Raw genomic sequence first — 12483 nt, 5'->3', positions numbered from 1 at the left:
TATATATATATATATATATATATATATATATATATTGTAGTATATACTTTATTTAAAGTAGTACATATATATTGAATAGTGCGTATATATGTGTATATATTTTCTATAGACGTATATCTTTAACGTATACAAGTGTATATGTTCTATAAATTAGTATGTAACTATATATATACATATTGTTGTATATATATATGTATATTGTCGTATATATTTTATTTAAAGCAGTACATATATATTGAATGGTGCGTATATATGTGTATATATATCTTCTAAAGTAGTATATATTTAACGTAGACATGTGTATATGTTTTATAAATTAGTATATAACTATATATATATATATATATATATATATATATATTGTACTATTGTAGTATATGTTTTATTTAAAGTAGTACGTATAGTCATATATAATTATATATTGAATGGTACGTATATATGTGTAATTGTTTATATATTTTAAAAAAAATATATATTGTATAATTGTAGTGTATATAGTATATATTGAAATGTATATAGTATATATAATTGTAGTGTATATAGTGTATATTGGATTTTTCATTTTTTTTTAAACGGGTTTGATCGGTTTTTAATCAGGTTTGACTGGGCTTAGGTGGGTTTAACCGGATTGGATTAAGTGGGTCGGTTCAGAGTTGTTTTCAACATTTACTGTTGAACCCGGAACCGGCCCGGCTCACCTAACCCCAACCCGAACCGGAATCGGCTCACAATCCGGTTAAACTAAACGGGCCGGTTCCAGATTGGCCCGGCCCGACCCACTTGACACTCTTATATAAAAGTTATATTCTAATTTATTTTTCAGAACTGAATTTTAACTCTTTCTTTTGTGATGCCTGTGAATATACCAAGCATATTAGGAACTCATATCCTTTGAGTGATAATAATAGTATTATTACTTTTATAATTATTCATTTTTATATATGTCCTACTTAAACTGTTTTTGGATTAGAAATTGATGATTTTTTTAATCTAATTGATTGTTGTACTAAGATGATTTGGGTGTATCTGTTAAAGGCCAAAAGTGATGGTCTAAGATAAAAAGTATTATGAACTAACAAAAAGTATTGCGAACTAACAGAGACAAAACATAAATAATAGATTTGATTCTTACCTATAAATAATAGATTTGATTCTTACCTATGCTTCAATGAAATAATCCATCAAACCAGTTATCAAATGCAAGTGTATAAATGATGTTATTGAAAAAAAATATATATATTTGTTAGAAGTGGAAAGACTTTTTATTTTTACCATGAATCTATCAAAAATATACCGCGAAAATGACACATTAGCTAGTTATTCTTATCTTATCAATAGAATGCCACTTAAAATTAATCATATCTAAAAGGGTGAGCAAACACACACACATATATTTCTTTAAAGGTATTTGGGTATGTCTCCTTAGTTCACTCAAGGAATTTGAGAGATTTGCTTCAAAAAGCCCTTAGTATATCTTTATTGGGTATTCTCCTGCACAGAAAAAGTTCTAATATTATTATTCTCTTTCTAAGAGATTCTTTGCCATCATGGATATTATCTTTTCAGTGTCTGAGCCATGTTTTAAGAATAAACTATCACTTATTTCTCTATTTAAACTGCTATCGCAAGGAAAATTGACGTTGGGAAAAGAATTTAAGGAAGACTATGGCATTTGGATTGACTTAATTTTATAATTTATCTAAGGAGAAAGAAAATACAAAAAGCTATTACACAATCAGCTAAAATTGAATCTCTTCTACTAGTGAGTTATTTATATTTACTAATAAATTAATTTACAAATTGTTCATGAAAAATAAGTTAGATCTTGTGCGACATCTTTTTAATAAAATTCACTATCTCCCTCTATAAAATCTATGCCTAATTTATTTATTTTATGTTTGTTCCCTAGAATTGGATGAAAGGTTTTATAGATCCTAAATAAAGTGATTTATGATTGAAGAAACTAAGGCTCTCTTAAAAAAAGGATTGAGAACTTGTCACTTCACTACCAAACATAAGGTTAGTTGGTAGCGAATGAATATAAGATTGGTTGACTATAAATGACGTTTTTTTGTGAAACCTAAAGTTGATTGCTCAATTGAAAGATTTAAATGGTTGATGCTAAAGAAACTTATGGAGTTGATTACCAAAGATGTTTGTCCCAATTACAAATATGAATAGTATCAAAATTTTCTGTCTTGTACAACTAATCTTGATTGGAACTAACAATAGTTGAACATTAAGAATGCATTTAGTCATGGAGAGTTAATAGAAGATGTGTCTATGTAGATTCTTCGAGCCTTGGATTTTATATGAAACAAGTAGGAAATTTTTTATGAATTGAAGATACTTACTCTTATAATTATTCATGATAATAATATTGTATTGACATGAGCTGAAAAAAGAGCAGATGACTCTATTCGACAAGCTTATTGCAAAACAATTTGAGATCAATGATTTAGAAAATTTATAATATTTCTTGGAAATTCAAATTGTTAGATAAGAATCACAACAATTTGAGATCAAGGATCTAGAGAATTTATAATATTTCATGCGGATTAAAATTGTTGGATAAGAACAGTAATATTTCTTTCCAAAGGAAGTATATACTCTAGATCTCTTGAAAAAAGTGACAGGTTGCTAGCTAGAAAAATTGCCTATTAAAATAATCGCAAGTTACAAATAAGGATTTGTAGGATCAGTATAAACTAAGGACAGATATTAGAAGTTTGTTGAAAGATTCATTTTTCTCTCACTAGAAAAATATTTCCAATTGAGTCATTTCATGTATGATCCATGAGATTTTCATATGCAAATTGTCTATCACATTTAATTGGCAGTGTCTAAAGTATGCTTTAAGGAATGTAGTCTATGGTCACATCTAAATGGAAGCTATTACATATGCGAAATGAGCTTTATTTTTCAATAACAGAAAATTTACATCTAGTTGCTGTACACTCGTAGAAAAAGGAGTCCGGAGCCTAAAAGACAAGTCTTTTTAGTTAAAATTCCAAAAGGGCACATCAAAACTGAATAATTTCAAAACGGACAAGGTAAACTCATATGTTTACCTTGTCCATTAAAAAATTAACGGTGTTAGTCCAAATGTTAAAGTGTAAGGTAAAATGGTGAGTTTACCTTATAAGGTAAAATGATGAATTTATCTTAGCTATTTCACTGAAAAAGTTGGTCTTAGTCCAAATGTTAAAGTGTAAGATAAAATGATGAGTTTACCTTATCTATTATTTATATGTAAGGTTCGGCAAAGTGTAAGGTATTACAAGGTAAATTGAGTCGTTAACCTTGTAAGGTAGGATCTCATATTCACCTTGTAAGGTCGGATCTCATGTTTATCTTGTAACAACTTCAAAATTCTCGCTGCTATATAAAGAGTGTGAGCAGAGGTTTATTCTTACATCAACTCAAAAAAATTTGTTAAACTTCATAACTCAAAAATTTCTTGAACCTTATTCATTCCTTACTTTAAAATGGATAAGGTAAGAGTAAATTTACATTGGGATGATTAAGTTTTGCATGATGGAGATTTGGTGCGATATATTCGGCGTCCTATAGTGGTTCAATCATTTCCTTTATTTTTCAAATATGATCGTTTGAAAAGGTTGTTTAGGAGTAAAATGGGTATTACTAATCGCGAAGATGATGTGGTTATTTCTGGATGATATCCGAATTATTTTACGTCAAACGGACAACCAATATTTGGTGAAACTCCTATTTGAAATGATGATTCTTTATATTCGCAATAGAAATAAAGAATCATCATTTCAAATAGGAGTTTCATCAAATATTGATTGTCCGTTGGACGTAAAATAATTTGAATATCATCCAAAAATAACCACATCATCTTCTGGATTACTAATACCCATTTTACTCCTAAACAACCTTTTCAAACAATCATATTTGAGAGATAAAGGAAATGATTGGACCACTATAGGACGCCGACTATATCGTACCGAATCTCCATCATGCAAAACTTCACCACCCCAATATAAATTTACTCTTACCTTATCCATTTTAAAGTAAGGAATGAATAAGGTTCGATAATTCTTTGAGTTATGAAGTTTAACAATTTCTTTTGAGTTGATGCAAGAAATAAGTCTCTGCTCAACACTCTTTATATAACAACGAGAATTTTGAATTTGTTACAAGGTAAATATAGGATCAGACCTTACAAGGTGAATATGAGATTCTACCTTATAAGGTTAACAACTCAATTTATCTTGTAATACCTTACACTTTGTCGAACCTTACATATAGATAATAGATAAGGTAAACTCGCAATTTTACCTTACACTTTAACATTTGGACTAAGACTAACTTTTTCAGTGAAATACATAAGGTAAATTCATCATTTTACCTTATAAGATAAACTCATCATTTTACCTTAAACTTTAACATTTGGACTAACACCATTAAGTGTTTACCTTGTCCGTTTTGAAATTTTTCAGTTTTGGTGTACCCTTTTGGAATCTTAACTAAAAAAATTTGCCTTTTAAGCTCCGGACTCTAGAAAAAGACATAGTTGGAGAGGCAAAACAAAGTGTAGATGAAAAATAAGTGTAGAACCAAAATATAAAGCGATGGCCTAGGGGGAATGTGAACTTTTTTGTCTATAGCATAACTAGAAGAATTAAGACTGTCTTAAAAAAGAAAATCTTTCCTTGTACTTCAACAACGAAGCTCTCATTTTTGCTCTAATTTGAGATGTATTAATTTTGTTAATTAATTTGCATAATTTTAGAAAACTTTAATATTTATTATTTTAGAAAACTACAAAAAATAAATAGTGTTTTTTTTTGTTTTTCATCCGATGTTCGGTATCCACATTGGAGCATGACTAATTCGGATTCATGCCGGGTAAGGCCCCATTCGGGTTAATGCTCCCTACTAATGATTTTTCCATACCTAGGGCTCGAACCCGAAACCTCTGGTTAAGGGAGGAATAGCCCATCCACTGCACCATAAAATAAATATTGTTTATTATAATTAATTGGTGTTCTTTAATTAGTTATAGTTCACTTATATAAATGTCCCTTCTCATGAAAGATTGGGAGAAAATAATTGGAAAAATTTTCTTGTATTCCATTGTGCATGTCTCTTTCTTTATATACAAAATTCAAGTAATAAAATAATCTAAATATGTACATTTTGTCTAATTCTAATTGGTTGATGGAATAACAACTTTTGATAAGAATATTCCATTCCATTATATACTAAAGAAGCCTCCACCTCAGCTGGGCCAAAAATGGAACAGGTTTATTGTAAATTTGGGCTTAAGATTAATTGTGCTGCCAGCCCATTCTTTGACCCGAAATTAGTGGTCCTTTGTCTTTTGTCTTGGTCCAAAACTTTGGTCTTGTCGAAGTCACCGAATTCAAATAATTCTCCTCTTCCTTTTCATTTCGTTCACACTTCGAAGAGGGAAAGTTAGAAGCCATGGAAACCATAGACAAGGGAGAAGAGGAAGGTTGGATTTCAACACCCCCCTCAAGGTGGAGGGAAGGGTAGTGACCCCCAGCCTGCTCAGGATTCCATGATGTGCTGGTCCATACAAAGATTTGGTAAAAATATTCGCAAATTGTTTTTTGGAGGGGACAAACGAGAGAGAGATGAGACCAGACAAATATTATTGGTAGACGAAGTGGCAATTGAGTTCTACGTGCTTCGTCCATTCATAGAAGACTGGGTTTTTAGCGATACGGATCTCCACTTGACTGTCTGAATGCACTGGTACCGGTAAGAGTGGAGGAATTGATAGATCCGCAAGTAAACGAGTAAGCTATGTCAATTCTGCTACCAATCTTCTCATTGATCGGTATTCCACCTTTGCAGAAGACAGAGATACTGAAACTTATTTCTTTGATTTCCAAGAAATAGGAGATCCACCCAAGCTTATGAAGAATCCACTAATGGATCTTCGAGAATCTCGACAAGAGGCCCAGTCTGAATCGCAAAATTCATCGAGAGAGAAGGAGGATAAAGATGAAAGGAACAAACCTTGATTTGGAAAATCCTTCAGGCAACACACAACTCTTAAAGAAACATTTTAGTGATGAATGCTTGGTTTTTGCATAAATTGACTTAGGATTAACACAACATGACAAAAATCAGGCCTTGTGTGCGTTAAATAGTTTAATTTTCTAATAATGTGTCTGTAAGAAGTGGGATCAGCCAAGGGTTCTAATGTAGTTGATGTTAGCTTCACTGTAGGATCCAAAGGGGATGATACCGAGGGTAAGTGAGAAACTTCAAATTCCTGTAAAAGATCTGATGTGTACTTCTTTTGGCTCACTATGATCCCTTGAGGTTCTCTTAGAACTTCCATCCCCAAGAAATAATGTAACAAACCAAGATTTTTGATGTAAAATTCTGAATGAAGAAATTTCTTCAACTTTTCAATCTCTTCATGTGCATTACCTGTGATCAAGATATCATCAATATAAACTGCAACAATAGCAACGCACTCTCCTTGCTTCTTAAAAAATACAGAGTAATCATTAAGTGATGCAGTGAACCCCATCAAACTGAGGGATCCTGCAAGTCTACCATACCACTGCCTTGAGGCTTTCTTGAGCCCATATAAAGACTTTCTGAGTCTACAAACCATGTTGGGAGAAGGAGTTTCCATCCCAGGAAGGAAGGTCATGTAAACTTCTTCTTGCAAATCACCTTGCAAGAAGGCATTGTTTACATCAAATTGATAAATCTCCCATTGTTTCTTTGCTACAATATCCAACAAACACCTTATAGTAGTCATATTGACTATTGGGGGAAATGTCTCATTGAAGTCTATCCATTCTTTTTGAATATCTCCTCTAATGGCCAGCCTTGCCTTAAGTCTCTCAATGGTACCATCTGTATGTTTCTTTACTTTGTAAACCCATTTGCAAGGAAAAGCTTTTCTTCCTTGAGGTAAGGGAACAATGTCCCATATCTGGTTCAATTTCAGAGCCTCAATTTTTGCTACCATAGCTTTCTTCTAACCTGCATATGTGGAGGAAGAATTGTAGCTAGTAGGTTCAAATATGTTGGATACATATTTAAGAATGACCTGATTAGGTATAGAGAGCGCATTGAAAGACAGAATGTGAGGTTTAACAGGGGTAGAAAAATAGGAATCTGTCATATTTTCTAAGAACACAGTGTTACAAAAATAGTCTTGGAAATGTGATGGACTGATGCCTTTGTTTACTCTGTCTGATCTTCTCACTGAAATCTCAGAAGAGGGATTAGGTGAAGGGGAAGAAGGAGCAAAATCAATATGTGAAGAGGGAGAATGTGAGTGAAATTGGGGAGTAGGAGAGACAACAACCTCAGCTGTATCTGTTGTATCTGTTTCATCTGAAAGATTAAAATAATGAAAACTGTCACGAGATTCATCCGAGTGAGTTGGGTAATTTTGAAAAATTAATGATGATGGGGTCATTGTGGTGAAAGGGAAAATATTTTCAAAGAAATTGACATCTCTAGACACAAAGACTTCTCTATTGTCCAAATTGAGTAATTTGTAACCCTTTTGGTCACTAGGATATCCTAAGAACACATATTTTTTGGTTCTAGATTGAAATTTGTCCCTTCTTTGGGTTAGAGTGTTGGCATAACACAAACATCCAAAAAACTTCAAATTGAGATAAGAGGGGGATTTTCCATATATGACCTCATAAGGTGTTTTCCCTTTAAGTACCTTAGATGGAAGCCTATTGATTAGGTTGTTGAAGTCAGTATGCATTCTCCCCAGTAGGTCAATGGCAGGTTAGATTGAAATATGAGAGCTCTTGCAATCTCCAGTAAGTGTCTATGCTTTCTTTCCACAACACCATTTTGTTGTGGTGTAGCAACACAACTAGTCTGATGAAGAATCCCTTTAATTCTGAAGAATTGCAGACCTGTCTCACTTTTTCCAATTCCCAGGCATTATCAGATCTGATGATTTTAACCTTTCTCTCAAATTGTCTCTCAACCATAATAATAAAGGATTGTAGGATAGTAAAAGCATTGCTTTTAGTAGATAAGAGAAAGGTCCATATTGCTCTAGTCATCAACAATAGTAAGGAATTATCTATAGTTATTGTAAATTGAAACCTTATAGGGTCCCTAAGTATCAATATGTATGAGTTCAAGAGAATTCTTAGTGGTAATCTGACTGAGAGGAAAAGACAATTTAGATTGTCTGGCCTTGGGACAAATATCACAAAAACAATTAAAATTATGTGGAAAAGAAATAAAGCTGATATTTTTCATAGATGAAAATGCTAAATGCCCCATTTTAACATGCCATAATTTAACATTAGAACTTGTCTTAGTACATGCTGAAGAAGAAATTAGAACATAATTCTTAGGAACTGTAGCAACAGATAAGGAGTTTAAAGAACTACAAATAACTTTTGAGTCAACACTTAGATTAGGCTGCTTAAGTTTGGACTGAATCAGGTATAAACCATCTTTAACTTTACCAAAAACTTGACCCCTCTTCAGTGAAGAGTCCTGTAATATACAAGAATGAGAGGTAAAAAAATAATGAGCATTCAAATTGAGTGCAGAATCTATTAACAGACATCAAATTGCATTTGAAACGTGGAACATACAACACATTTCTTAGATTAAGATTTGAAGATATGGGTACAGTTCCTGTATGTGTGACTTGAATTGTTTGACAATTGGAAAGATTAATAGTCAAAGAAGACTTAAGAGGGGACATGGATAGGAAATATTTTGGATTAAAACACATATGTTCAGAGGCACCTGAATCTATAATCTAGGTGTTGGATTTAAGAGCTGAAAAACAAGAACCAATATACTTAAGTATAGTACCAGCCATTGCATTGCTATTAATCTTTGAACCTGCACTCCCCTGTGATGCTTCTTCTATTTTCATCTGCTTAAACATTTGAACAAATTTATTATACTGCTCCTTGTTGTAGCCTTGAGTTGTGTTAATGTGATCTGATTGATTTTTGGTTCTGCCTTCCACTTTCTCCAATAACATAGCATTATTTTCCTTGACTTCCCTGAAATGCTTTATCATGTGTGATTGCTTGTCCCTGATTTTTCTTGTCATTTGTGAACTGAAAGTCTTCAGGAAAACTTATGAATCTATAGCAATCCACCTCTGTATGACCAGTTTTTCCACAATAACCACAACTAACATTAGGGTTACATCTTGGCTTTTTTTCTTTGAATCTTTGTTGCTGTTTTTGATACTTTTGTGTGGGTTTCTGAAGAACCATTTTGGGGTATAAATTACCTGCCCTATGAGTTTGAGTAGAAAACCTTTGAACCTGCTTCCCTTTGAAGGGATTAATCCCTCCAACCATAAAAGATGATGAATCTGTGGGTACGAGTGGATTCATATAGGTTTCCCTCTGATTCTCATCCTGTAAGATGAGTGAATAAGCATGATTTAGATCAAGTAGAGGGTTCGACATCAAAATGTTCCCTCTAGCTTGAGTGTAAGTATCATTGAGACCCACAAGGAAGACTATAAGTCTACCATCTTCCAATGATTTTTCCAGCTTTTGCTTTCCCTCATAATTGCACACACAAGTGCATTTGACATTAGAGTTGAGAGAGTCAAGCTCGTCCCACATTCTTTTTAGCTTGGTCAAGTAGGCTGCAACACTATTATTTCCTTGCGTCAACCTGCTTAATTCCTTTTGTAAATGAAATAATTTTGCTCCATTTGCTTGGCCAAATCTATGTTCTAAGCTGGTCCAAAGTTCCTTAGCAGTGCGTGAATAGATGACATTGTCTGCTATTTCTTGTGACAGAGAATTCAGGAGCCAAGAGGTAACCATGTCGTTACATCTATTCCATTGAGGTAGATCTACAGAATCAGATGAAGGAGTGACAATACTCCCAGTGATGAAACCCAACTTATTTTTGGCAGAAAGGGCTATATATATGGGTCTCTTCCAACCTTAATAACCCTTTCCAAAAGGTTATGTACCAGTACCATTCTAGGAGAATCAGAGACATGGAGATGATATGGGTGATTGATGTCCACTGCCGGAGGCAGTGCAGCAGTGGGGACAGTTGTGGTGGCTGGATCAGTAGCCATGGAAGGTGATTAGGGTTAAAGAGAACCTGTCTCTGATACCATGAAAGATTGAGAGAAAATAATTGGGAAAATTTTCTTGTATTCCTTTGTGCACGTCTCTTTCTTTATATACAAAATTCAAGTAATAAAAATAATCTAAATATGCACATTTTGTCTAATTCTAATTGGTTGTTGGAATGACAACTTATGACAAGAATATTCCATTCCATTGTATACTAAAGAAACCTCCACCTCAGCTGGGCCAAAAATGGAACAGGTTTATTGTAAATTTGGGCTTGAGATTAATGCCAGCCCATTCTTTGACTCGAAATTAGCGGTCCTTTGCCTATTGTCTTGGTCCAAAACTTTGGTCTTGTCGAAGTCACTGAAGTCAGACTTCTCCTTTTCCTTTTCATTTCGTTCACACTTCGAAGAAGGAAAGAGAGATGCCATGGAAACCATAGACGAGGGAGAAGAGGAAGGTTGGATTTCAACATCTCATGAGGCATAAAAACATAAGAAAATACAAGAACTGTTTTTTTTTTTTCTGCAATCTACAGAAATCTTTTCTGCTGGGAAAGGTCAACTCTAAATTTTTTAATTTTTAGAAGGCTGACAGAATATTTGATTGATAAGGTATAGTAATGGACTAACCTCATCCTGTAGAGCAGAAGAAGATGGTTGAGTAGGAGGTTCTTTGTATTTGAAAGTACCAAAATCTACTGATAACCTGCTTAGAGACCCAATAATAAAAGATTAAAAATTACAATAATGCACAAAGTTATTCAATTTATGCCCAATCGACTCTTGCTTTTATACTTGGTCATATTCAAAGATTAATATATTTATTCAGAACAAAATCCATGTCAAGTTCTAAAGTTGAAGAGTGTGCAGCAACTAAATGTCAACAATTCATAAACCAAACGTTATGGCCGTGTAACAATTTATAAAATGTGTTTGAATTTTTTCTACACTTGATGGCAAGATGGGTTGAATCAAAGAAATGACCAATTTAGAATTAAAATTACCTTTTATCTTTACGAGCTTCAGGTTGAGCCTCAATAGCAGTTGTCTTGAGTGAGAAAGGCATATTAGAAGGAACTGGCTTTCCACTAAAGTAACTTGAGCGATTAGCTGCAAGAGAACGAGCAGATAGAGGTTGTTCTTGGACACTTGATTGCGACAAAAGTTGATTGCCAGCCAAAGGTGTAGCAGGTGCACGAGCAGATGGTGGTTGTTCCAAATTATTTTTAGTTTGAAAAGTCAGCTTACTCGAAACAGATGAAGTACTCTGGACAGATGATTGAGAATGTTGTTGTTCTCCTGAACGGAGAGAAGCTCGAATAGGCGTCGTTGAACGAGCTGACAAAGGTTGCTGGTCCAAAGACTCTGAAGATGAAGATGGACGAATTCCTAATATTGATGCTGGACGTGTAGCTGGTTCTATCGATGTACGAATTGACGCTGGACGTGTAGCTGATGCATTTTCTTCTAAGGATGAACGAACTGACTGACAAGAACAAACAAACCACATTATGGTTTATCACAAGTTATTTTTATGTCAAATGTAAAGGTCATATCTTTCCAGAACAAGGAAAAAATTGAGAGTTGAGGAAGTAGTTTATTAGAATACCTTTTGCAAGTGTTGCTGATCCAAAGACTCAGTTGATGCAGAGGGTCGGATTGCCAAACGTGTATTTGATGCCTGTGGTTCTATTGATGTACGAACTGACTGATAGAGAACAAAGAAATTCAAATTGAAGCTATTTTCTCAAAGCAAAAGATACCCTTTCCAAGGTAAATTTTAAAAAATTCAAAGTATAACAATAGTGGTTTTTAGGATTTAAAGATACAAAATCATGTGCAAGCATTTGTTAAAGCAAATTACCAGAGGAGTACAATTTCTATTAGGTCTTCCACCAGCAAGTCCAATAGCAGTTGAAGGAGCCACAAGGTTGTACTCATACAGCTCATCTTCCTCATCATCGTCATTGGCTTGTTGACATGCCATTACCTGTGCCAACCTCTGCGCCGCTGCCTTTGCATTCTGCGGACGCCGTCCAACATTTGACCCTGACCGTGAGTGGCCTTGCATCTCACCTCAATCTTTCTTATGATATTCCTTTTACCCCTTTAGATATTACTCACATATAAAAGAATGTGAATGATATATATTATTATGGTTAAAATGATAGGATAATTGCTTTGCTTGTGATATAATTTGGAGGGGGGAGGGAGATGAAAGAAATAGCTTTAGCTGTCAACTTTAAGATCGTTCCTCAGATGTCAAGATGAATCCATGCAAATTTGCTATCAATCATTAATGTTAATCTAATACATGCTCCATATTTGCCCAACAATTATGAAAATTTTACTTAGCTTCTTTTTATGAGATCTCATATGAAACTATAATTTTGGCTTTTATTGTT

The 12483-nt window shown here is 33.8% G+C and overlaps 1 protein-coding gene across 1 annotated transcript in view; it reads right to left on the bottom strand.

Annotated features, from left to right (window-relative positions):
* The window catches only part of LOC107845728 (coiled-coil domain-containing protein SCD2-like), a 166026-nt gene extending 153877 nt beyond the window's left edge, over positions 1-12149 (bottom strand). Inside the window, exons 1-4 of the mRNA XM_016690199.2 lie at positions 11943-12149; positions 11688-11786; positions 11083-11564; positions 10709-10784 (exon numbers count right to left, since the gene is read on the bottom strand). Of these exons, the coding sequence (XP_016545685.2) occupies positions 10709-10784; positions 11083-11564; positions 11688-11786; positions 11943-12149 (864 nt within the window). The remainder of the gene's footprint in view (positions 1-10708; positions 10785-11082; positions 11565-11687; positions 11787-11942) is intronic.
* Positions 12150-12483: the final 334 nt, after the last annotated feature.

The sequence above is a fragment of the Capsicum annuum genome, chromosome 10 (genome assembly GCF_002878395.1).
Source record: "Capsicum annuum cultivar UCD-10X-F1 chromosome 10, UCD10Xv1.1, whole genome shotgun sequence".
Classification (NCBI taxonomy): Eukaryota; Viridiplantae; Streptophyta; class Magnoliopsida; order Solanales; family Solanaceae; genus Capsicum; species Capsicum annuum.
The sequence above is the reverse complement of the archived record's forward strand: the minus strand, read 5'-3'. Positions and strand labels throughout refer to the sequence as shown.